The sequence below is a fragment of the Spea bombifrons genome, chromosome 3 (assembly GCF_027358695.1).
Source record: "Spea bombifrons isolate aSpeBom1 chromosome 3, aSpeBom1.2.pri, whole genome shotgun sequence".
Classification (NCBI taxonomy): domain Eukaryota; kingdom Metazoa; phylum Chordata; class Amphibia; order Anura; family Pelobatidae; genus Spea; species Spea bombifrons.
This window is the reverse complement of record NC_071089.1, coordinates 26462267-26487909: the sequence shown is the minus strand read 5'-3', so window position 1 is coordinate 26487909 and position 25643 is coordinate 26462267. Positions and strand designations below refer to the sequence as shown.

Sequence of the window (25643 nt, the reverse complement as noted above, 5' to 3'; positions counted from 1 at the left end):
CTTACCTACCCACCGAGACACTTACCTACCTACCCAGACACTAATATACTCAGGCACTTCACTCACCGCGATGCCTCAGCAGGCGCTTGCTGCAGCTCCCACGGGATTTCAGCATGACGCTGTGTGACCCCGCTAGGCCCAGCCTCCTCACGAAAATTGAAGAGGTCTACCGGATCTGCTTTGGGACGGCACAGTGCCGCCGGGTCCCGGTCCTGCAGCAGTCTCCACAACCGGCTCTGCTTCCCCGCAGTGGGCGGGCTATCCCAGGAGCAGGAAGGTACGCACGTATGCAACCTCGGCTGCTGCCGGCACTTTCGCCGGCGCTCGGTGATAGACGCCGGCAGCAGCTGAGGTTACCATACAGGAGGATCCAGGTCCCCTGCAGCGATGCGGGGGATCTGAATCTTAGTCTAATAGTCAGACCTCATTTGAGGTCTGATTAGAAGACGACCCCGATTACAAGACGAGGGGTATTTTTCAGAGCATTTGCTCTGAAAAAAACCTCGTCTTATAATCGAGCAAATACGGTATATTGTTTTAACGTGCTTGTGCGTTAGAGGTTACTTATACCTAGATAGTAGCTCCCTTACACAGCGCAAACAGGTACTTTTTGTATTTCAGCATAAGTGAAAAGGAAGGACACGCATTAACGTTACGTGTAGGTGTAATCCGCGATAGTCTGGAAAGTTACTTTTTTCCCCTTAATATTATCACTACATTTTATTTTTGGATAGAGCGGTGTGGTTGTTGAATAACCTGGGTCATTTTGTGTTATTTGTAATATTTAGTTTTTCTCACTTTCTAAGTGTTGCACCTACCGTGTCCGCCGCAGCCCCTTGCCCCTCTGCCACTGGTGGGTGGAGCTCGCGTGGTGACACGCTCGGCCTCCCAGTGTACTGTGCGCGCGGCACGGTCACAGAGAGACATGCGATCCGCCGTGGCACGCCCACGACGCGCTTCTGACAATGAGCGAGCCGCAGGGTCGGTGGCAGTCGCAGAGTAATGAGCGAGTTGCTTTGACTCGTTTGCAGGGCTCGACCACCCCGGCATCTGCTCGTGGGTGTAGCACTCCCAGATGCAATATTTTTGTATGTTTGTTTACAATTTGCGCCGACGCTACTTGTGTGCGCCGGACGCGATGACGTCAGATAATCCCTATTGGTTGCTTGTTTGTGACTTCCCGCCCTTATCCTTATTTAACCCTTCTGTCCCATTAGTGTAGTGCCCGTTCAAAGAGTCTCTGTATGTTGCTCTGGGTGCTCGTGTTTCTGAACTCTTTATCCGTTTGCCTTCATCGTGTATCAGACCTCGGCTTTGTTTCCTGATTTCGATCCCGTGCTGCTTGCCCCGACCTCGGTACCTCCTGACTACGTTTATCTGCCTCTGGTCCTGTATCGTTTGCCTTGGACTTATTGCCTGTACTCTTCGTGCTGTGAATACGTCTCTGCATAGTGATTGCATTATCGGTGTTGTCCAGGTCCCGTACTAACAGTAAGATACTAGAATATCTGTATAGTTCTATTGTTTTTCTTTTCCATTTTATTGGTTCTTTTGTGTGGTCACCCAGCATGTAACACATTCCCAAGCACTTCACTAACACTTGGCAAATATGCCTCTGGAAAGCTGTGTGAGTTTTTTAATTTTGTGCACCAAAGGAAAATGTAGTTTACTAACAACACCAGCTCACAAAATATGGTAATTTCTGTTCCTGAAATCTGCAAGGTGTTCAACCTTGCAAATGCTGCTGGCACTTCCAAAAGAGATAACTCATCAAAATGGACCATACCAAGTATACAACATAAGCTTTATTCATTCTTATTAAAGTTTAGCCTAAAAGATCTGCAGGCCTCCTCCAGGTCACTTCTAAATGCCGTGCGGCAACCAGTGAGACGCTACACCAGCAATCTTATTACCGGCGATTGAAGACCTAAAATAAAGTAAAGCTGCTTATGTTAAGGTTAGGCTTGACTGATGGGTATACTGCCAAATGTTTCCTGATGCGCAGTGATGATTTTGCTGCTAGATTGCTAGATTACATTTTAGCCCTCATAGTTAATAGTTGAGCTCCTTCAGCTGCGTAGATTGTGCTTTGATTTAGTCTCCTTCTCTTGAGATGACAACTGTTGGAACACAATGCACCGTTACAATGTGGACCTTTCCTCACGGGGCATAGTGTTCATGGACTGACATCTGGAGGATTACTGTAAAGTTACATAATTCATTTGGAAGGCAAATGTTAAATATTTTCATTAACATGAGACTTAAACCTATTAATTTGTGACATGAAAACTTTGGACATGGCCCAGTAGATGTTTCTTGCAAAATTCAATTAATCGAAACTATCATGCCACACAAGAACATAGTTTATGCTAGAAAGTAAACTGAGATTTATATTTGATTTTTGTCAGAAATAATCTAGATTGTGTTTATTACAGTCCTTTTACGAGTTGCAGAAATTAAAAGGACATCAAGGCTTCATAACAAATAATACAATATATGTATATACGTACGTATAAGTGCCCTTTGTTTCCTTCTTGGATTGCTAAAAGTTTTGGCGGAATACTGAAGAGCTAGCTGCTATGCATTAGGAGCATGTTTTCAATATTGGTTATTTAAATTATTATTATTGAAGGTGGATTTTCATTATGTAGTGGTGTTTTGTTGGTTCATATTGATGCCCTAATTCAAATATTTTACCCATTCTTGACAATGGCTGCTTTTATTGTTTTGTACCTTTCGTGACCTTTGTTTAGTTGTCATAATTTTGATTGTATCATATCATTTACTGTGGGGGGGAAAAAAGGACTTTTTCTGACTTGCACTTGAAAAATCTTTTACTCAGCTATAAGAGCTAATGAATGAAAAAACCTGCTAGATAGATTCTACTATTTGTCCTGAGTTTAGAAATACCCAATGTTTTAATGGGGGGGGGGTTTTGCCTTTTTTCTTCACGTTATGGGGCAATAAGTACAAGTAGCATTTTGCTATTTCAAAACCATGTTTTCCACATCTGGTAATTATCCCCCCCATGTGCTATTTCGGGTATCTTTGAAGCCGGCCAATGCAATTTACCCCTGGATATTTCAAATGCTAGTATTTTAACCCTTTCCATGCACTAATTCTACCACCAGTCTTTGTCAATCTTTGCGGTAGTCATTTTGTTTGCATTTTTTCCCCACACACATTTTACTTAATGTATGAATTAACAGATCACTCGCCACACAATAACTAATGACTGCTTCCTACTCTAAACATTGTTTCCAAACAACATTAATAAACAATTGGCACCAAAGCTGCTTGTGGTGGTAGAGCGTGAAAGCCGGTAGACGGCGAAATCCGGCAGAGGTCATGCTAAGCGGCACCATTTTTTTTCTCTGGTTTGCAGGAATTTACATGTTTCTTATAGAAACTCAAACTCCCAGAAAGGCTGGGAGAAGTTCAGGGCTGCGTGTCAGTTCTGTTAAGTAAATTGTGTGTAACAAATGTTTTGTGATTCTACTTAAACTGTAATAAAGTAGCCCTTTTTATGACTTTTGGATTTTGAAATGCTTCCTAAGTTGGTTTCAGTCCTGCAGGTTAAACGTTCTGTGGGATGTTACATTTAATGAATACCCTGCTGACGCTTTGTTCTGCGTGTGTTGTTTTAGGTGGGATCTCCGCACCTGCAGTAAGAAATGGCTGCCAATATAACAACCTGGCCAGAGTTTGTCAAGTGCATCATTACGTGTCAGTTCCTCAGAGCGGTATGGTTCAGCAAGTAAGAAATAGCAGCTTCTTCAACAAGTGTGAGTATGATTTTTTTTTTTCCTTTCATATTGGTCATAAATTGAATTTAAAAAAATTGTTTTGCAAACGTTTTAACACCCCTGGCCAAATCACATCCCTTTATTCTTTTCTGAGTGAGAAGTTAACACACTTCAGCAAGCAGACAAATGTAAATCTGACATATTTCTGCAAATGTTGGTGAACAATTATTTTTCTTTTTCTCGATTTGATAGATTGACATGTAGAATGTACAAGTTTGTGTTCCTCTAGTGCCGCTTTGTTGTGAGGACTCCAGGCTTAATTCACTCATTTTGTCCTGTCAGACAATCACAGTTCCAAAGTTTAGTAAATCTTCTAACTCTTCAAACCTTTCAGGGTTGTGCGTACACAGACTAGCCATGGACTCCTCTAGTTAGTCAATTGAGAACAGAAAATGAAGGTAATTGACTCATAGGGGTTTAGTCACAAAAGGGAGAGTTGTGTTTCAGCTTTTGCACTTCACTGAACATCATGAAGAGCTTCTACGGCAGGAAGAGCTTCTACGGCAGGAAGAGCTTCTACGGCAGGAAGAGCTTCTACGGCAGGAAGAGCTTCTACGGCAGGAAGAGCTTCTACGGCAGGAAGAGCTTCTACGGCAGGAAGAGCTTGGCTTTTTCCACACAACCTTTTGCAATCTTACTTAGGTTTTCTTCCACTAGATAGGTGCCGCTGCAAAGAAAGGATCCATGAGTGCCACTGCAAAGAAAGAACCCAGTTTGATTTTCTGATTTTTTTTTTTTTTATTTTTTATTTTTTTTTGCATTGCAACATGATTGGAGATCTCCTTTAAGGCTTTGTAGACTGTAGAAATCACTTTCCTAACTAGAGGATAATTTAAGGAACCTCAGTGGTAGGGTACCTTTAAATATTTTTTGGTAGTTTTATTTTTACATTTTTAGCAGCGGCAGAGAGATCACCCTGCTTATGTGAAATAGCACCGCGTGCCCTGCATCCTGTACTAATACTATTGCATCCCTAAGGCGTTAATCGTATATTTAGCCTATGATTTGACTATGATGTACCCAGTTTTCTTTGCTTGCTATTCCCCAAAGTAGAGGCATGCACGTGAACTCCAAACACGTGAACTATAGCACACCACACAATATAATATTTTTCTCCCAGATGTCTCAATTGTTATTCATACTTGCTTTATTAAAGGTAAAGGTTACACACACGTAAACTTTACCGACTTTCTAACTGTATTGAGCGGTATGTTATCAGGGGCATAAAATGTGGATTTCCAACCACGTTAAATGTGGACAAGCTTTTTCTTGTTTGATCAATTTAAGAAACATCTGTAATACATTTTAAATGAATGCAGTATATATCTTTCTGTCTAAATATTTAACGTTCAGTAGCGCAATGTTACAAGATTTTTCTGTATCACCTGTGATTAGAATTTTATGTATTCAGGGGAAACATGTTTAGGAACTTCTGATTCAGGCTCATGATGGGAGACTACTTTTTTTGTATGAAAAGCTTTAATGTTCAATTAGTGCTATTTCCCTCTTGTAGCAAATATTGATGCTTCCGTACCTTGTAAATACAATACTCAGATGCAATAATCTTCTTTGCTTGCAGTTATTCTGCTTTTGCAATGATTACTATCTCAACCTTTTTGACAGATTAGTTTCCCGTTATTGCACTTTAAAATGCAATTAAGAAAACAGAAATATTTTGTTAGCATCAGAGGGGATATGTTACAATCCATTACTGCCCCTTAGTGGATACTGCCATTAATGTTTTGTGTTTGGATTTTTTTTCTGACAAAACATAAGAAACGGGACAGGTGGTTATTTGTATTACTAATTTTTGCTACCTTGAGGTTAAATAACCACATACTTTTAAACTGTGTATCTCTATAATCTTTTTTAACACCGATGATCAAAAAATCAAATACAGAGGTAATTTCAATAATTGTCATGATGATTAAAATGGTGACCATTTAAATACAAGTAGAATATACTGTAGAAGGTAACCTCAAGACTGTCAACTCAAGTTTGTCCTAGTAAATGAACAGGGAATACGTTTGGATGTACGCTGATACTAATGGAATCTGTGACAAACCTGGGTAAGCCGCAAGCAATGTGCAACATATACAGAGTAAGCTAAAATTAGCAGGAATAATGATCAAAACATCATGAGTGACCTTGCAAGGATACGAAATTGATTATTTTTTAAGACTTTTAATAATAACCCTCAAGGTTGTAAGCTTGCGAGCAGGGCTCTCTCCACCTAATGTATCGGTTTGTCTTAGTCTGACAATTCTTATCTTGTCATACCCCTTGAATTTATGTATTGTATTAAGTGCAGCGTAAACTGTTGGCGCTATATAAATAAAAGATAATAATAATAATAATAACCTGAGCTCAAAGAAGTCTGTGTATTGAAGTATTTTATGAGTACTATAATATGCATTCTTCCAAAAAGAAAATAATCTAAATAATTTACCTAACGCAGGAGAGGCTACACCTCTTCTCTGGGATCTGACCTTTTTTGCCACCGATTGGCTGCCGGAATCAATGGCAGCATTGTTTACACATGGACACAGGGATCGAAACAGATCTCTGCATGCGGCGTTCGCTGAGCCAGCAGTGAACCTGACTGGAGGTAAGTAAATCACGTGCAGGGAGATGTGTTCTCCAGCAGGACATTTATCTGGGTCATGTGGAAATGGGAAAAACAATAGTGCCAATCCCACGTGTGAACGCAAAGTAAATAAATAATAAAAAATTATTTACGTCCCCAGTAACTACAGCAGCCCAGAATACACTCTGATTAGAGAATCAGTATGAACAGCTTGGAGCGCATATACATGGGAAAAGAAAAAATATACAAAATAGTTTAATATGTATGTACACAATGTTGCACTTGAATTGAGGAATTAAGTGAAGAAGAACTTGTGAATAACTGTAGACAATTAACTTACCAATTGGATTCAACATTAGTAAACTGCAGCCAGGACCAGTAAGATATTGTCATGTATAAAAAGGGGTACTGACTTACTGGAGGAAAATACAATTTTGCTTCTTTATAAGTCAGTGGAAATGTGCAGCTTGAATATGCAGTGCAAGTCTGGGCACTTGTTCTTAGAAAGGACATTATGCAGCTTGAAAAGGTGTAGAGACAGGCTACAAGATTACTGCGTTTGCTTGATTAAAAGATGACCCCCCCAAAATTTGAATATTAATTTAGGGGAAAAAAGCCCGAATATAAGACTACTCTATAGGAAACCCTTTTTTCATATTTAAAAAACAAAACTATGATTGAGAAAAATGCATTTCTTGTTTTTATTTGCTTTAATTTGCCAACCTGCACCCCCAGTTATGCACATCGGTGGACGTCCACACGATGCGTGTAGACAACCTCTGCTGCTGCCTGGCACTTCTGCTGGGGCTTCTATGACTGAGCACTGGACGGTCATGTCACGCCAGCTCTCCGTCATAGAAGCCCCGGCTGAAGTGCTGTGCAGCAGCGGAGGTTTTCTGCGTGCATCGTGCAGACATCCGCCAGCTGTCAGAGATGAGGATCCAGGTCCCCTGCAGCGCTGCGGGGGATCTGGATCTTAGTCTTATAGTCCAACCTCCTATTTGAGGTTGAATTATAAGATGACCTCGAATATAATACAAGGGGTATAACTTGTCTTATATTCGAGCAAATATGGTAGTAAGAGAAATGCAATACCTAGTTAAGAAAGACTTGAGAATTTGAATAAGTTAAAATTACAAGGCATTTTAGAGGGAATACACTATCATTGTACAAATACATCTGGGGGGGCCCTGCCGCTCTCTGATGACCTATTCATTAATATGACTGTACAAAGAATGAAATCATGAATTTTTGGTTTTTGTCATCTGGATCCACTGCAAAGATGAACTTGTGATTTTTATTTACATTTTTTTCTTCAACCAAAATTACCTTGTTATATGTACTACATAAAATCACAACAGCGAAGAGCTTTAAGACATTATCACCAATGATTTACTAGACCAATATACATTTTTTTTTAATGTTCATTTACGTCTGTTTTAGTAACAAAGAGGAAATAAGCTATAAAGCTGCTGAGTTTGAGAAGTTATTTTTATATAAGAATTAACGAAAAAGCATAAAACCGCTAATAGCTGTCTCAAAAACAAGTTTTTTTTTTTTTTATGTGTAAACAGCATTAGTCTCTTGGAAACCCTGCTGTTGCAATCTGTTACTGAATGATTTAGCATCTGGAGATATTAGACTAAATTAGTTTTCAAGTACAAACCATATTTTTTTTTCTTATTGTAGTAATACATTATTTCTCCAGGTTTGGTTATATTTGTTTACTCCCTTTTCTGTTTGATATCTTGGCTAATTAGAGCTGCTAGACTCTCGGTCTGCATTATTATTCGGATCTATGCCCGGTTCTTTATAAGCACGTAACCTTGCAAAAGGTGCCTTGTTTTTAATCATCCAAAAGAAAAAGAAAAAAAAAACTAACAAAACAGATGAAGTGCCAGAGAAGGCATTATATTCTGAATGATGGGGCAGCTATAAACCACAAAGCTAGCAATGTGTATTAGAGAAGTGTTTGAGATCAAATCATCCTTATTCCCTTTGATCCAACCAGAGATGTGTTGATGAACATGTAGGTTTTTCTAGTTATAAAATTTAGACCTACTATTTTCTCACAGGAAACAAAGGTTTAGGTTTTAATTTGTCCAGCCATCATATGCTGTTTAAAGCATGATAGTTGTGTCTTTTAAATTACCGCCCTCACCCCAAGTGCATGGAAGGATTCATCAGAATGCCCCATGCGTTTCCTCTTTCCATGTCCCTCAGCTCCTAGGTTTGGAGGAGGTATTTCCTGCTTGCCAAAGCACATGTTAGCCACTTTTGCTTCCATCACTAGTTTGCCCTAGGTTCCCTCCTCAGATTTTCCAAAAAGTGGTGCAGAAATGGGACCACAGAGGGGCTTTATGGGTCTTTTTAACCTTTAAAGTGTACCTGCCATTAAAAATGCAAACTGTAAAGATGTATATTTTTGTATGTATTGGGGTAGTTAATGTAATGTATAGATGAAAAACTATGTAGGTAGAATGTTTTTGGTTGCATACGTACCAAGTATGCAATATAGCCACGGATGGCCCTGCATGTGGCCACACTGATTCGATTATTCAGTTAAGAAAACTTTTTTTTAACCCAGTCCAGTGTGGTTTACTGCCAAGTATGGCATACCTTCCTATACGTTTTTAATGCGGCTCTTTCCTATGAAACACCAATAAATTACATTATTATGCAAATTAGCAATACCACCTTGCCCATAGAAAGAGCCTAAGTCCTGGATTTTACTGTGCATTTCAATGGGCAAACCCTGGTTTTGCTGTAGATTCTTAACCGCTATCGCACAGTATATCTACATGACTGTTTTGAAGGGGACTATCGCCCAATTTTTTTTATAATTGTCAGTATAACAATAAAATAGCTTTTAAAATGATTATGCTTTGTCATTTTTGTTTTAAAGTTCTACTTTTGCCATATTCTTTTAAGATAGAATGGCTAGGTCTTAATCTCCGACACTGACTAATGAAAAGATTTTGTTAGCATTGCGATAAGGGATCCGCTCAGTTTGGTGTTTTGGGCAGGGAAAGTCAGCCACAATATGATATGACTGTCTACAAGGGGTGCCTCCAAGTCTGCAGATAAAATACATTTATTGGAACAATACAAAAGAAAACAATGTTTTTGTCTGCTAACCTATATTAATATATACAGGACATTTTTTCCGTGAATTGGTGTTCTATATCAGTTGTTTTGAAAAGTAAGGCTCTTTTAAGTTCTCGTCCTCGGTTACAATAGAGCCTTTGGTGTAATTTTTCTTCTTGGTATTTTGATGAGGTAAAGAGCAATGTACAACTGTGAAGGCTTAGGCGGTGTTGTAAAGAAAGAACATATTCATTTATGACCCCAGTGGACCCTGAAAATAGCAAAACTGAAACAAGTTTTATTGCAATGTAATGTTTTGAAAGAGCGATAAAAAAAATAGCTATTTTTTATTTCATTTTTACTTTGCTTTTTCCTTTATTATCTTCTTATTTATACAGTGCCTACAATTTGGACAATGTGTCTTACAGTACATACATTCAAAGGATTATGACACATCCAGAACTGACGGACCAAGGCATAGTTACTTGTGCTTGCCACCCCTGCCAGGCTATGGGCGGCCAACTACAGATCATCAGAGTGCTGTTTGGCGTTGACGTTCCCCATAAGAATTTTGATATCTTTGTCTGAAAAAAGTCTCTAGCATTTCCTGAAGTCTGCCTTAAAAGTAGACTTTAATCTCTTAATCATTGTTGTTAGGTGCAGCGTAGCACCAGTCAACGTTACCTTGATAATATTCTTGGTTCTGAAGGATGCTGTGATGGCCCTTCTTATTAGTGCTGTATGTGCCTGCTTGGACAACACTCCCTGTGTGGGGTGGGTCACTCTCCATGCCCAGAGTACAGCTACAGCTCACTTGTCATCACTTGCCTTTGTCATGATTGTGTCCATCTTATCTCGCTAATGCCTAGTAGGGTCAAGTCATTACTCCTCATCTCTGCTGCAATATGCCAATGTCGGTCTTCCTGGTTCAAAGAAGGGTAGTCGGCTTAGTTGCTTCCTTTTTGCTTTTACCACACATCACATACCCTTTTAAGATACAAATCCATCTTCCAGGCTAAAGTCTCTGTTATCTCTGTTGTTAGTGTTTCTGTGGTAAGCTGACTTTTTACAAGGTTGGCTTGCTTGCTTCATGCCCAACCTTCTTTCCTAATCTTGACTTGGGACTCATTTTCACCTGTTAATTTTCTAATAATAGTTTACTTTTTAATGTCATGTATGCCACATCAAAAATATTTTGTGTAAAGAAACTGTTTAATAATTATTTAAAAAATGGAACATAAACCAGGTGATTATGTAATTTAACATCTTACTATATCCACTGATAATTGTGGTACCGCTGACCGGAAAATCAACACTGATGACATAGCATAACCACCATCTGCTAAGGTAACCAGTTGTTTGGTGAGCGTGGCAATGGTTTCTGCCATACCTGCTATGTCAATAGTGTCTCACTTGTATTATTTGGTCATACCTGGTTCGTGTGAAGGAGAATTGGGAACACTTGCAGGTAGGCGTTGACACTGATTTACCCATAGTGAGGGGCACAACTGAATAAACCCACAGTAGTGCCGTGCCTGGATCAGAAGTCTAAGCCACAGAAGCCGCACAGGTAAGCGGTGGAGTCTGGTCAATGGGAAGCTTGGTCACAGACAGACCAGGGTTACCGCTTTTATGTAATTCTTTGGGTAGGCTGGGGTTATTTGGTATTGGTTTAAGAGGTTTGTGCTTGTATGCAGTACTGAAGTACAGCAGAGGACCTGTGCCAGTCGTCAGCTCAAGATTCCTTCTCTGCTTCCATCCGATAATGCTGAGTAATGCTGATAATACTGAGTGGGCTCTGATGCTGTGTGGAAGGTGATACCCACAGACCCGATAAACTGCAGAGAAACTCTTCTTAACACAGGCTTAATACTACCTACTTATATTTATAGTCAACAGAGAAGCTAATTCAAGCTTGGTTGTTATATTTTTCTGTGCATTACTGCCTATTCGCCCCGATTACTACCTCCTTTTGTTGCGTGCCATGCCCTTTCTGGCCCCCACAGTGAAGCAAACACCATTTGGCAACTCTACCCAGATATGATTACTGAAACGGAACAGCTTTATTGAATTTATCAAACGGCACCAGAAGCAAAATAAAGGCACAAAGTATGAAATTGCTAAACCTACATACCCATGATAATACACTAACTTATAGTTCTTGTAGTGTGGATACTTTCTTAGGAAAAAACTAAAATGTATCTGAGAATAAATATATGGCAAAGAGTGTCTACAACAAAGCTAGACAAGTCCTATTCTCAAGTGTGACACAGACCAGATTGTAAATATTCTGATTAATTAATAGTCAGAGGCTACGATATAAATTAAATATAAAAGTTCAAAGTTATATAATAACAGAACAAAACATGTAATTTGCATAGTGTAATGACCATATAAATAAGTTATTTTGTTTCTGTGATATGTTTTAAATAATAGATTATATATTTGCACGTGTAATGAGGTCCTCCTGAATTTGATTATACAATTAAGCCTTATTTTTGTGTCTTTCTGTCACATTATTATAAAAAAAATCTTGAAAGTTCCCCTCTTGGAGCTGCTTTAATCTGTCTGGAAGTAGATGTTTGTTTGGACTCGGCATGTCTTTGTTATTAAGGCTTCCCGTCACTCTTGCTTTTTAGATTCTGTAACCTCAGGTAAGTGCTGTAATTCAGATAATTGAGAACACTTTCTGCGTATATATATGCCAGCTCTGGAGCTGACACAGAGCAGTAGTTATACCATATAACATGTTTGGCTGAACCCATCTCCTGCACTGAAAATTGATCTAAGACAGGCAAATGGGCAAATCTGTATGGGGTATTCCGTGCACCCCAGGAATATTGCACCTATTGATACATGATAGCTGGAGCTTCCACTTAACCTATTCCATTGTGTTGGTGTAATGTCCTTCTCAGTCGGCTTTAACCTTGAATAGATTTTTCTTTCTTTGCCAGCCATTTCACATTGAAACGAACACAGCTACATCTGTTGTCATCCAATTGTAATTTGGATACTGTGAATGGCTTTCACTCAGTGGGCTTTGTCGGTAGCGCCACAATCTGGTGATATGGTAAATAAAAAGAATGTGTAAAGGCTTGGCACACATGAGCAATATAATTGCACATTATACATTTATAAACCCAACTATTATTGCAAGTATTTGTTTTATTAGAACTCTTACCTTGCAGGAAAATACCCAATTTACATTGGGCTACGAGACTTGTCACTGTGTTTGACACCTAATATGAATTAAGGTTGTGCTGGTCCATTTGGACACCACATACATTTTGCTCTCTAGTAGCATGTTAAGCAAGTGTAAACAGACCTGCCACTTGAATTTTTTGTTATTTTTTTTCTCCTGGAGGTTTAATTGCATGAAACAACATGGAAACCTTTACGATTTTCTCTATTCCGTGGCAACAGCCTATTATCACAGCTTTCATTTGTGTACCATGACAAGTATTATCTGAAAATAACATTTTCCATGGTTAAGAATTATTTTTGGTAAGGGTTTGGGCGTTCAGCATTAGTAGACTATGATTCTGTCAGTGATCGCACCTTTAAGTTGTGTTTGTTCACTAAAAGGCGAGTTGCAGACATGTCTCATCTCTGTGTATTACATATACATTATGTATGACTAAACCCACCGGGTTTCTCTTTTAAAAAGTTGGCATTAAATGAGTGGTTCGTCTTTTCACAATAGTCCCCTACTTAGTGAATAGATCCAAATATATTTTCTACAAAAAGAAGAATTTGGCTTAACATATATAAAACACTCTTACGATATGCTATATGTATGACACACACATTCTAATTTTAGCTTTAAGTTACAATGTAATGTTCTTTGTCACATTATTCGATTGTATATTAAATCACGGCAAGCACAGATTAACATGGCTGGTGGCAGTGATATCTTCTTGCATATCAATTTTGCCCATACATTGTTGTGCTTCTTAACATAATCAGAATGTGCGTGTATTATTGGTACCCCACTATGTGTTTTTTGGGGTTTTTTTTTTGCAATGGATAAAGTATTTCTTCGTATCTACAAAAATGCATCAAAACATAATGTTTGATGGCAGATAAGTATCATGTGTCCCATCAAGTATGTCCATTTTATCCAGATGTAGAGACTCTCATAATAACCAGCCATTGATCTAGTCCCAGATTCTGGATAGCTTCATGCTTATCCAAAGCATGTTTCAATTCCCTCGCTGTATTAACCTCTACCACGTCTTCTGGTTGATTTGTGAACTCTATTTTCTGTCCCATTACAGTGACTGCGGATGAACTTTGGAAAGGAGTTTTGGCAGATAGTGGAGCAGGTGCTAGAAAGGGTAGAGGAAAAAGGACAAAGAAGAAACTCAAGAAAGATCTAAATCGTGGACAAATGATAGGAGAAGGTAAGGTTTAAGGCTGCCCTTTGTTTTCTGTATTTAAACAGCTCCGTGTTCTGCTTCCAGTAATTTTTGATTATAGATCACAAGAAGATGAGTGATTGTTGAATCAGAAATTTAACTTTCTTTTTTTTTTTCTTCTTCAGGAAGATCTGGAACTCTTTGGCCCGGTTTGAATGCACCTGTAGTAAAAACTGTAGCAGTCCAGACCATAGGAAAGAGAGACCAGTTGCAGCAGGAGCAAATGCAAGCTGAGATAATAAGACAAAGAGATGAATGGGATAAGAAGCGGAAGACAAGAGTTAAACGAGAGAGGGGCTGGACTGGAAACAGCTGGGGTGGCATCAGTATTGGTTGTCCAGACCCAGGCCCTAATGGTGGTAAGAGCCTCGTAAACCCCATATGTGGAAATTGTATTTATTTTACCTTATTATGTTAATTATATATATACCCCCTAGCCTATTTCTGTCTTAATTTCAAGACAGAGTTTTGATTTTAAAAGTCCAAAAAATTGAGGTTTGCACTCACAAGTCTCCAAATAATATTTTATTTAACAAACAAGCAGCATGATAAGAAAAAAATCAAATCAACAAATCATGGTCCTTTTATTAAGGATTTGATTGGTGTGTGTGTGTAATACATAAGTATGGCATAAGTTAAAATAGTAGCATTTCAAGTACCCATGTGGTGTCCAGCTTTAAAGAAATGTATGATTTGATTGGGTGAATTTAATTGGCCGGGTTCAAAGATGTACCAAATAGGATATGGGGATAGGATTACCAGATTTGGGGGGAAAATGGTTTTAAAATGGCAAAACACTACTTGTATTTATTTTTCCTATAACTTGCAAAAAACATAAAAACATTGGGTATTTCTAAACTCAGAACAAAAAGTAGAATCTATTTAGCAGTTTTTTCATTAGCTTTTGTAGATGAGTAAAATATTTTTCAAATAAAAATGAGAAAGTATTTGTTTCACCATATGTTTTATAGAGAATTAGGTGATATGATCAATAAAATTGTACCTAAAGAAAGCCCTTCTTGTTCTGAGAAAAACAATATATAATTACAGCTAAACACGAGCACCCCAAAAATGTTCAAACAGACTCTGTCACAAAAGGTACAAAAAATAAGAATGTATATTCCGAAGGAGCACTGTATGCATAAATGAAACATTCACCATTGGTGCTAGACAATATTCTTTTTTTTTTTTTTTTTTTTTTTTTGTCAAATCTCCGTTTATTGAATATGCATAACATCCACAAACATCAGATATAAAACATAGAGGCACGGTATGCATAGCACGATAAAGATCTAAAGAATAATCAATACATTTGATCCAGGAAGTCACAATTACAATGAAAACAGCGACAACAGGATAGCTGGATCACCAAAATACGACATACCAGGGCCCGAGCTAGACAATATTCTAGAAAAGTCTACAAACATAATAACGCTAACGTATCCAAATGTGCACGTTACAACTATATTGTTATTACACAGGAACTAAAATGTTGGAAATTCTTCCTGTTTTCAGGCGTTTCAAGAGCTCTTTGAAGTGTTTTATTAATGGTCTTACTATAGCAACACCTGCGTCACCAATGCATGACTGCAGCACTCTCATTTCTGGAACCTCTTGAGAAAAATCACAATGCGGGTGTTTATTCACTTAATGATAGTGGAAGGGTACTTGATTGTCTCTCTAAATACGGACACTGAAAGATAATTTGACATTCTGCAGTGCAAATAATATATTACCGTTTTACTATTGACTTGGTTCCATCTAAATAGAGTTGCCACTATCCATTTACAAAACTTGTCTAAACCTTTGCCACTGGCTATCTGGGATTTTATATTTTCTTTTAACATTAAATAGGGTACTGTATACAGTAAAGCAGTTTACCGTTAAAGAAAAGTAGTTGAGAAAATTAACTCTATTTGGTTCCAGTAAATTGTATAATGGCAATGCTAATGAAGTCCTGTTGATCCAAAATAGCTGCGGTGTTTGTAAGGAGTTCTTCTAGTAAATTGTGCTAAAATAACAGCACCAGATCAATGATTACATTTTGGAACCTCATTTTATTGGCATATTGATAATACCAGTTTGTCAAGAAAGCAACCATGTGCTGGACATAATTACGTTTTGCCCCCACCCACATTATTGTGAACACCAAGCCTGTGGTAAACCGTGCAGGGGAATGAAGGGGCTGCCTGATCATGTTGTGTGCAGGAAGGAGGGACTCCGTGTTGTGTTGTATGAATTAATGAAATGGGCTGCTGGTTGATGATTTGGTGGTGGGGGCACCAAATAAAACCATCTGTTCGCTAAAGGTAGAGTTTGCAGGAGAGTTGCGCTTTTAACTCCCTCATGTCGTTATACATTATGAAAGTACAACCCTAGCAATTGCTGGAAGGAGAGCTTAACTGGCCATGTATAATGCATAGTTTAAAAAAAAAAGTGACATTTTGTTACTGATGCATTGAATTATGCATGGCCAGCTCAGCACTTCTTGCTGAGGAACGTGCCTGTCTTGGCCCTTCATATTGAATAGTGGCACGAGGGAGGAGAGGAGATAGAAGAGTGAGCAGAAGAGAGAAGAACAAAGTGCACATTATTTTAACGATGGGCACATATTCTAATATAAAAAAAACTGAACGCATTTAATGAATTCGAATAAATGGTCTGCTTTTTACCATATTAATGAACTTCAGAGATAGAAATTAGATTTGGTTTTAAGAACTAATCACTTGGGATTAAAAGACCTTGAGTCGGTGAACCACATCTTTATTTGTAATGTAGTTCCATTTCAGCTGTCTGACAGGATAAGAAAACAATCTGTCAAACCCAATCCCCTTGAATCCTTTACCCTTCTTTTCTTTTAGTAGAGCGCTTCCCTTAAAAGGTCAAAACAAGGAAGTATTTACAGTGACTAGATGAAAGTCGACGTTTTTGTTTTGTAGTTGAAATCGAACAACAGAGTTTTGATATAGAGTGTGACACGGTGCTTTGGTCTTCAGCCTTTATCTATGATCCATAAAAATGTCGGATATTCAGCACAATGTGTAGTTCAAGACTTTAGCAGGGAGCTCAAAACATGTCCTTTTAGTGTAGGAAATAGTATGTGAAGCAGTATAAATTTTGTAGTCTAACAAAATATTATGCGATGTATAATGGTCATAAGTCTAAAACTTGCTTCCAAGTTGTCTGTTTAGAGGGTTAATAGAAAGTCTACTTATTGGTGTATTGCTAATCTACTTATATTAACTCGTCCGTATAATGTACTCTGTAATTGTATTCTGAAATCTCCTTTTTTTTCTCTCCTCAGAAACATATGAAGATTTTGATTGCAGAGTAATCGAGGTAAGTTTTATTCTTTTGCAAGTATGCCACTAATGCAAATTAAATGTAGAGGTGACCTATCCATTCGCTTCATAAATCAACTTTATGGTTATATGGCTGCTGGTTACAAAGAAAGTCTGAAACAATGCCCTGTAAAAGAGAGCGGTTTTTCTGTTTTATGTTAACAAGTGAGCTTCATTGATTATACTCAACTGAAGCTGCTCCTGGTGACTTTGTAAAGAACAAGCAGAACTTGGGTGGTGCTGAAAATTGTCCGTAAAAGTTTATATCATATGATATAACCAGCACTGGGTTGGTTTTGAACTGGTGTGAGGCCAGAGAAGTATTTTATACATTGCATTGCCTTTTTCGTTGTTTAAATATCATATTGATCCAAATTTAAAGTGTACAGCATGTCCCATTAAAATACTAAAATAAGAAAAGCACTATAAATAATGTTTCTAATGTTGCATTTTGTTGCAACCATGTTAAATTCTGCAGTGTGGATGGAACACCACCATCAACTGAAAACTGAGCCATTACATTATAAAACAAAAGCATTATAACATTGGACTAAATGGAGGTGCCTTGGCATGTTGAGAGTTAAATGCCCATTGAATACTGCCCTGAGCAGCTGGACTTGAGAAATACCTTACCAATTGAAAGGTTTGCTGTAGAGTTAAGGTCTAGAAACAATCCAGAGATTTATCGTAATAGGGAATCTTTTGTTGTAATTCCTTGTTAAATTAGTGCCTCATTGTCTGTCTGCAGACTACATACACTCAAGTTTCATTGGCCTTTTAGGTATCAAGTTACTATAGTTACTCAAACTCTTATTGATGACAAATTACAATGTTTTCATAGATAACCAGAAACTATGTAGACAGAATATGTCACTATTATCCATCCAGCAGTACAGCCTTGGAGTATTGCTCGTGGAGACGTTGACGAAACATTGATATTATAGCTAAAGTTTCTCTTTAACATGTTACTTTTTATTTTCAAAAATCTTTAAAAAAAAAAAATGGATTTATGATGTTCTGTTTCTTTCTCGCTTTTATGGATGCTGCAGAGGAAAATATTTTCCTACCGAGATAATCTTTTCTAGCTTTCAAGTGTATTGTATTGTGAAACTGCAGGTTGCTGCTATGTTCACAATGTGAAAAACCGCAGGGGCAACTCTTAATTTTGTTAAGTGCTCGTTCAGGTCGACTGTAAGATGCAAATGGATTGTGATTTTGAAGAAAGGACCATACGCCATAAAGTGCATTCATTTTGCACATTTTGACACAATCCTTGTAGAAATAAACTGATTTATAGCAATTGTTTTTATCCCATCTTCCAATGTAGTTGTCAGCGTGCATTCTTTGTGTGCTGTATTGTATATAAGATAGTCCAAATGAGATTAGTTCAAACTAACACCCATTGATGTTATTTACCACAATTGCCTTAAGTGTAAGATATCATTTTGAATATTCCAAGATGGGAACTCACCAAGTTTCAACAGTTGTCTCATAGAGTGCTTTATTATGCAATATTCTTTAATGGGAGTATAATAGGGATATTTATTAACAAGAAAAGGTAAATGAACATTAAAACTGACATCTCTTGGTATGTTTGGTTGCGACTATGTTGGGATTCTGCTCCCATTTATTCCTTTACAAATCCTACTATTCAGTAATGTAGACATGGATTTCCATCACACAAATGTATTTGTCTTTACAGATGGAATATATTTTCTATAACTCTTTGGATGAGACAGGATGTTAACATTTTAATTAGTTTATTGCTTGCGTTTTCTTCTAGATTGGATCACTAAATATTTGTACATTTGTGTCACGAGTGCTCTGCAGAACTGTTCCAAACCATTTTAAGAGTCGGTTTGGAGCTGCCCTAGGCCTAAGCCAAAGGCAATGCCACCACACCCCCCCCATCTGCTCCACCATGGTCACTGCTGAGCGCTGGGATATGATTTCATATCTCCGTGCTCTGCCTTTTAAAGTTACGCCGTGTGGAGATAAACTATGAAGGCTGTGCTGACATGGCATAGTTGCCCATGATGTTAGTAGACCTGATGGGGAGAGCAGTGATCTCACTTTTAACCGGCCCGTTGAACGATGGTGCTACAGGGAGCCTGATCGCCCTCTGGCCTACTCCTCCTATATATATTTCTTTTGTTGATCAATTGATTCTGTTTAGATGCTTATCGCACTCTTTATTAGTTGACACCGTTTCCTACAAACATACCTCCTACATGTATAACGTTTGTAATTACATGCTCAGAGATGTGATAGGACTATAATGTTTAGTAACAGGTTTGAAACATTTTTGGCTGACATTCAAGTATGTGAGAGAGGAAGAGAAACAAAATTTAACACATTCTGCAGTCTGTATCCTCACTAATGTGAAAATGGGTTATTTATGGTTTGTAGCTAATTAGCTCTAATTCCTATGGTAAACTGTAAAAATCATTTGTCAGAATAGCACGTTTGCTCTTTTTAATCAAAAGTACCTCCGGCATTTATTTGTGTGCTTTATTCATATTGCTGAAAGTATGCATGAGGTTAAGGAAATTATCTCTAAAATAATCATCATATCATGGAAATTGTCGCTCGTGTTGGGCAAGGCTTAAAGCCAAAGTCCAGTTATAGTACTTTTGTTGCAATATAATTGGCTCCTATCCTGTGGATTTTTTTTACCTTGGCCTAATTTGATTGGTGCATATTATACACAAGTACTTCATTTTTTCCTACAGATTGAGTAAAGCTTCTGCCCACGTATTATACCCTGGATTTTACAGTATATAAATGTTATATAACAGAGTATCCCCACTCATTGGTTTATTGAAGATATTCATCCAAGGATTTGAGACAAGTATGGGTATCTATCCAACATATAGTACGAAACGTCTGTAAATGAGAACGTTTTAACTAATGTAGCTTAAAGGAAACTTTCATATTAAAATGGAAACTTCTCAAACACAAAGATTCATACTGTTTAGAGAAAAAAACTCTTTACCTATGTGAAAGTACTTCACATGAATGATGGTTTGCTTACTTTAAAATCTTCTTTCCTGAAAAATTGACTACTACTAAGAGCTTCTCTTGCTGTGTTTTGGCTTCTTCAAGATAAATAACCTTCGTCAAGTAGCTGTTCCGTGGGATTGCAGACAAGCACTTTTTTAAAGCTCATGTTTGCATAAGCATTCTGTTTTGGTGCCAGGCTTCTGAAAGAGGTTTCTTTCTCTGGGTGCAATACAGTCGGTGAAAGCTACCACGGCCCAAACCTGGATTCCTTAAAATAAAGTGTGATTATAATAATATGCTGTGCAAAGGTTTTAGGCAGGTCTGAAAACATTCTGAGATGTGTCACTCTTCGTTTTGTTAACTGATTAAGCAGAAAAATCTAATCAATATGTGATGTGACTACTCTTTGCTTTCAAAACAGCACCGGGTCTTCTAGGTTCACTTGCACTAATCCATATAAGTCTCATAGTCTTAAATAAAATGGGTCAATCAAAAACCAATCACAAAATACAGTGCCTGCTACTCATATTGGCACCCATGGTAAATATGAGCAAAGAATGCTTTCAAAAACATTGTGTAATCCTTTCTTTAAAAAAAAAAAAAAAAAACACAAAAATACTTTGCTGTCATGGATATCAAGCAATTGCAAACAAAAGACAGGTTTACCCAAACAAAATTGTGTAATTTTATGTGTGGCACAGTTATTACCCATGAATTCATATGAGAAAAATATATTTGAAGTGTATTCCCATGAATGTTTTAATTTGTTTTAGTACACCTGGGTGAAATTGTTCAACCATGACTTCTTGGTTCACAGGGCTATAAATATTAGGTAATATATCGGTCAAATTCCCTTAGTCATTCATCACAGTGATTAAGAGCAAGGAATATAGCTGGGATGTGCGGCAAAAGGTTGTTGAGCTTCACAAAGCGGCAATAATTACAAATTTCCAGTCAACTGGAAATATTATGAATGAACCTGGAAGAGGACGTGGGTCTAAACTGTCTCAACGCACTGTGAAGAGGATGAGTCGAGTGGCCAAAAAATCTTCAGGGATCACAGTTGGAGAATTGCATACGTTGGTTGCATCTTGGGGTCAGAATGTCACCAAAACTAGAATCCAGCGACACCTACATCACCACAAGTTGTTTGGAAGGGTTTTAAGAAAACAGCCTCTACTCTCATCCAAAAACAAACTCAACCGTCTTCAGTTTGCCAGACACTGCTGGAACTTCAAATGGGTTCTTGTTCTATGGTCAAATGAAACCAAAATAGAGCCTTTTGGCAATAAACGTCAGAGGTAGGTTTGGCGCAGGCAGAGTGGTAGCCATGTGTAAAAGTACCTCATGCCTATTGTTAAATATGAGGGGGGGGCTCTTTAATATTTTGGGGCTGTTTTTGTACCAGGGAACTTGGTCATTTTTTAGGATATATGGCATTATGGACTCTATCAAATATCCACAGATATTAAATGAACACCTGACTGCCTCTGCCAGAAAGCTTAAAAAGGACCGTAGTTGGATCTTCCAACAGGACAATGACCCAAATCATACATCAAAATCGACACAAAATTGATATACGGACCACAAATTCAATGTCCTACCATAGCCATCCCAGTCCCCTGACTTGAACCCCATAGGAAACTTGTTGGGTGAACTGAAGAGGAGAGTTCACCAGCGTCGACTTAGAAATTTGAAGGATCTGGAGAGACTCTGTATGGAGGAATGGTCTTGGTTCCCTTGACATGTATTCTCCAGCGTCCTCAAAGGGAGGTTGCACAAAGTATTAACTAAAAAGGTGCCAATAATTGTGCCACACATATATATATATATGTCACAGTATTAATTATTTTTATAAACAACTGTGTTGTGTTTGCAATTGTTTGCTATCCATGAGAGCTTAGTATTTGTGTATTTTTAAAGAAAAAAGGGTTAAGCAGTAGACAATTTTTTGCAGCCGTCTTTGCTCATATCTACCAAGGGTGCCAACATTAGTAGAAGGTATTGTATTTCTCTTTAATCATGCCTCAAGGGCTTCTCATTTGCTGGGTCATATTCTACGGCATAAATACTATTACTGAAGATGCTAAGAAGACATTCTCTGACGTTTTATTGAGTCTCTAAATAAAAATCTTAAACATTTTGCTTAAATGGTAGTTATCACAGGTACAGAAGACCTTAAATTATATAATTGGTGTGTAAAATTAAAATGTCTACTGACTTTTTATCGACTGCTTCTTTGTCTTGTTAATTTAACGGTAACTTGTGTTGAGCTGAGCCTTTTGGCTCAAAATGTAACAATGTATAACACATAAGAGCACTCGGAGCCCTTCCTGCAGAACAAATTTACCCGTGGTAGCAGTTCATTATGTATAGTTAAAGTGAGATGAAATATTTTTATCTTGCCAGAATTAATTGGTTTTACTTTTTAGTGAATTCACCCTTCTGCTTCATATCTCAAGCTTACAACCTGTTACAAGGTTCAGTGGGGATTATTGTAGTGAACGCCATGTGGAGAATTCAGTGGTACAGGTTTTTGGGTATTAGAAGGATAGGTCGTAAAACCCACAAGTAAGCGGGTTCAAAGTTGGAATAATTATGAGACTTTGGATCAAAATGAGGTAGGAAAATCGGAAGGATATGTGCATCACAAGTAAAATTCTACAGATGTGAGACAGAAATGACTTATTTTAGTAGCCTCTTGTATGAGGAGTTGATGAATTCAAGAGATGTTGGATGTGAAGAAGGAAGATGTTGGTGAGTGACAAGATATGAAGAGTAAAGGAGAGGGTCAAGCATAGGACCAATGCAGTCAACGTTAACGGTTCTGTGGATTGTGGAATTCTCAGTAGTTCGGGAATTGGGGAATAGCAATATTCAATTGACATTTAAAACTGTTGGAAGGTCCAAGCAGATGTCGTGGTGTCTTGAAATCCCTTAATGGTCAGTGATTTGTATAATTGCATACTCACCGTATGAGCATGAAACATTTGATTCTCTTTGGTATTTTGCGTCTTGAGTTCCAAATTGCTTATGAACAGTAGATTTTTTTTTTTTTTATGGTATTCCAGAATGGACTCATATTAGTGTATTGGTCTGATAATACATACAGATGCAGTTAGATGGGTTTTTTTTTAGATTTTGATTTTCAATAAGAAACATTTGGAAATAAGGCAAATATAAGTATTTAAAAACAGAAATGTAAGCCGCACGACAGCGCAATTTATGTATAAATGTCATGCCATTTCATGTTCTCTGTAATTTTTGCATATAAAACTATGAGCACCCCTCAAATTGTTATGGGGTAGAGTAATTATGGGTATTACTCTACCACATAACAATTTGAGGGATGCTCAGGGTTTCATAGTTAAACATGCAAAAATAACAACGAACCTGTTTAAAAGCTAAAAACCAGAGTGTTTAAACACCCAGAAAACTGTATATGGTATTATATTTACCTTGAATAATTATCAAAAAATATATTGTGTGTGTGTGTGTGTGTGTATATATAATATATATATATAATTTATTTTTTTTCTTTGATCAAACAAAAATTACAAATGTTCTGAATAAATAGTAATACATCGCTACAGTAATATAAAAAATACAAAAAGTGCCCTGTATAAAAACCTATAAACGTATTGGCTATTGCAGTATAGTATAACCTGTTAAAAAATTTGCGTTGGATATACAGTACATATTATGCTGAAATCAAAAAGAACACATGCCTGTAAAGAGTAAATGTGCCAATAAACTAATGGTTCGGATGAGGATCAGGGCTTAAAGAGTTACCATTACTAAAACTCCACAGGGAACCTTCTGGTACCATTCACGTTCTGAGCTCTTACCACTCCTTCAGACAGGATGGAGACAGCCCTGGAACTATTACAAATATATTTTTCTTCAAACCGGTAACCGGTGTATATGGGGAGCTCTTGATTCAGTCTCTTAGCATAATAGCATTCCCAGCAATCACGAAATCCAGCATACATGAAGCTGCAGATATCCTGTTACTCAGTAGCACATTACATCCTAAAGACAACCAGGAACCGAGTTCTGATAAAACTGCCGATAAATGTCAGAATGTTCACAAACAGTGAACTCCAAGCGTTAACAAATCTGGCAGTGAGTTTAGTTTAAAGCATAATGTTTTTTAGCCATTAGCCTAATTTTTAATATTTAGAGATGAAAGTAAAATATCCCTGTAAACAACCTACCGTATGCATATCTGTTTCCATGTCCTACAGCAACTGTGCAATTCTTTAAACCATCATCAGCCACTTGCCCTTCTAACATCTTTTATTCCTACCATGTTTTCGAGCCACATTTGCAGAAAAGAAGCCGTTTCTTCACTGAATGGAATTCAGGATCTTAAAAGTGTATTGTTGTGTATATGTTAGTGTTTTCCATCTGTGTTTAAAAAAAGGTTATAACTATACATAATTATTACTTAGATTGAATGTATGGCATAAGTATATGATAAAGGAAATCAGAATGTTCCTATATTTATCAACAGTGGGGGACTAGTAGCCTTTATATACCTGACAATGAACTTTCTCTGCTGGATGGGGAAACCTTTTGATTTTTTTGAGTTATACAGGCTGTACACTCACTACTTTACATTGTAGCAGAGTTATTTCTTCAGCGTTGTCACATGAAAAGATATAAAATATTTACAAAAATGTGAGGGTGTACTCACTTGTGAGATACTGTGTGTATACATATAATGTATATTGTAGTGCTAAATGTTGTAGTTGTAGTCTAATACATATGGCACTGGCTTACTGATTGGAGTCAAAAGGTTGTAGTTAATGTTGCATATTCAGAGTAAGGTCGTGTTACTAGTGGGATGTCTCGGGGATCAGTGTGGTGCCTATTCTTCAATATTAGCGGTATTACAAAAGTTCTCAAATACAGTGGTCTTCAACGCAGTGGACATTCATGATGGAACAACCCAAATGGCTTATGAGGTAAATAAATAAGAATAGTGAATAATATGACAGTAGATTAATACTGTAAAAAATGAAAATGTAAACCGGGGTATAGAAACCTAAAGACCTGTAATTTCTTAAGGGTAGGCAACAAAGTGGAGGGAAATGCAATCAGGGTGCTGTGTTGTATAGCTAGGGGCATTAGTAGCATAAATTGCAGAATAAAAATTATCGAGAAAGGCTTAGTGAAGAGGAAAGAAGAAGTAGGAATGAGATGGAAACACAAATACATAAAGGTATTATTTCCAATGAGAAGCTTAGATGTAATTTAAGGAGGTTTTAACAGAGAGTGTTAAATAAAAATGGAACCTCCTTTCAGCAGACTGGTAGAGTGTAGAATGTGTATGTTGCATGTATACAGAGATGTATGGAGACAGGAAGTAGGAAGTGGAGAAGGACAAGAGAGCAAA

At 37.6% G+C, this 25643-nt stretch overlaps 1 protein-coding gene across 1 annotated transcript in view; it reads left to right on the top strand.

Moving 5' to 3' along the window:
* Positions 1-25643, top strand: part of MRPS5 (mitochondrial ribosomal protein S5) — a 56918-nt gene that overhangs the window by 6263 nt on the left and 25012 nt on the right. The window contains exons 2-5 of the mRNA XM_053459345.1: positions 3648-3785; positions 13758-13883; positions 14024-14257; positions 17203-17237. Of these exons, the coding sequence (XP_053315320.1) occupies positions 3648-3785; positions 13758-13883; positions 14024-14257; positions 17203-17237 (533 nt within the window). The remainder of the gene's footprint in view (positions 1-3647; positions 3786-13757; positions 13884-14023; positions 14258-17202; positions 17238-25643) is intronic.